We start from the raw sequence: 1,014 nt of genomic DNA on the forward strand, positions 1-1,014 counted from the left end.
TGCGGATAGAACATGGCATCAGATCTCAATTTTTCAGAAAACAAACAACTTTCCTATTACCTTTCATGATCTGGAATTACAAAATCTGGCAAATCCCTGCCTTTTCTCTTCCCTTTTTGGACACGTTTCTTATGTAGAAACATATCAATCTTATCCTGGGCATGTGCAAGCTCTACCTCTGACTCCCATGTTGAATCTGATTTGGAGTAACCAAACCATGTCACATGATACACCATTATATTCTGTTGAAGGAGATATCACACAAGAATTTGAAGTCATAAAGATTAATGGCAATACCTATATATGCCTACATGTTTTCTTCATAGTTTACTAACTCATAACTACAACTAATGGTAAACATATGTTTTATAAGAAACAAAGACTTTTTGTTGGTTGCTACTGATTTCATCATAAAGTCAATAATGGAAAAAAGTGAATGTTAAATTAAATATTTTCTACCAACTTCAAACAATCTATACCTCTTTTACCCATTTGCTTACATATTGCTTACTATTGTTGATGTGAAATATATGCTACCTAAAACCTATGTATAAATCTATTATATAACTCTTAGTCTAACAGCACCCAGTTGCACTACTTTTGACATTTAATCTGTACTGAATCAATTGAGCATTGCTTCTTAAAAAAGTAGGCTGTTTTTCAATATCTTCTTTGATGTCAATGAGAGGCAGAGTGTGATTAAACAATTTTGGTATTGTTTGGCAAATTTCTTCCAGCTACACCTTCCCAAACTCACCCCTTCATCTACCTGAACCAAATAAGCATGAAGCTTATGACAGCTTTGGACAAGTGGATAAAGGTAAATAAGAATTCTCATTATGTATAGTATATAAAATCCTCAACAAGCATCAAAGAAGAATACTGGCTTTTGTGAATAAAAGTTGAAAGTTAGCTGCTTTTTGACCTGTAATATTATATTTCAGAGAACTGTCAAGCAGAAGTAAAGTAAACAAGAAATATAACACATGGGTTAATATATTCCTGACACATGAT

At 32.6% G+C, this 1,014-nt stretch overlaps 1 protein-coding gene across 1 annotated transcript in view; it reads left to right on the forward strand.

Annotated features, from left to right (window-relative positions):
• Positions 1–784: 784 nt before the first annotated feature.
• Positions 785–1,014, forward strand: part of LOC119585917 (soluble calcium-activated nucleotidase 1-like) — a 7,140-nt gene continuing 6,910 nt past the window's right edge. Inside the window, 1 exon segment of the mRNA XM_037934637.1 lies at positions 785–820. Within this exon segment, the coding sequence (XP_037790565.1) occupies positions 785–820 (36 nt within the window).

Source organism: Penaeus monodon, chromosome 20, assembly GCF_015228065.2.
Source record: "Penaeus monodon isolate SGIC_2016 chromosome 20, NSTDA_Pmon_1, whole genome shotgun sequence".
Classification (NCBI taxonomy): Eukaryota; Metazoa; Arthropoda; class Malacostraca; order Decapoda; family Penaeidae; genus Penaeus; species Penaeus monodon.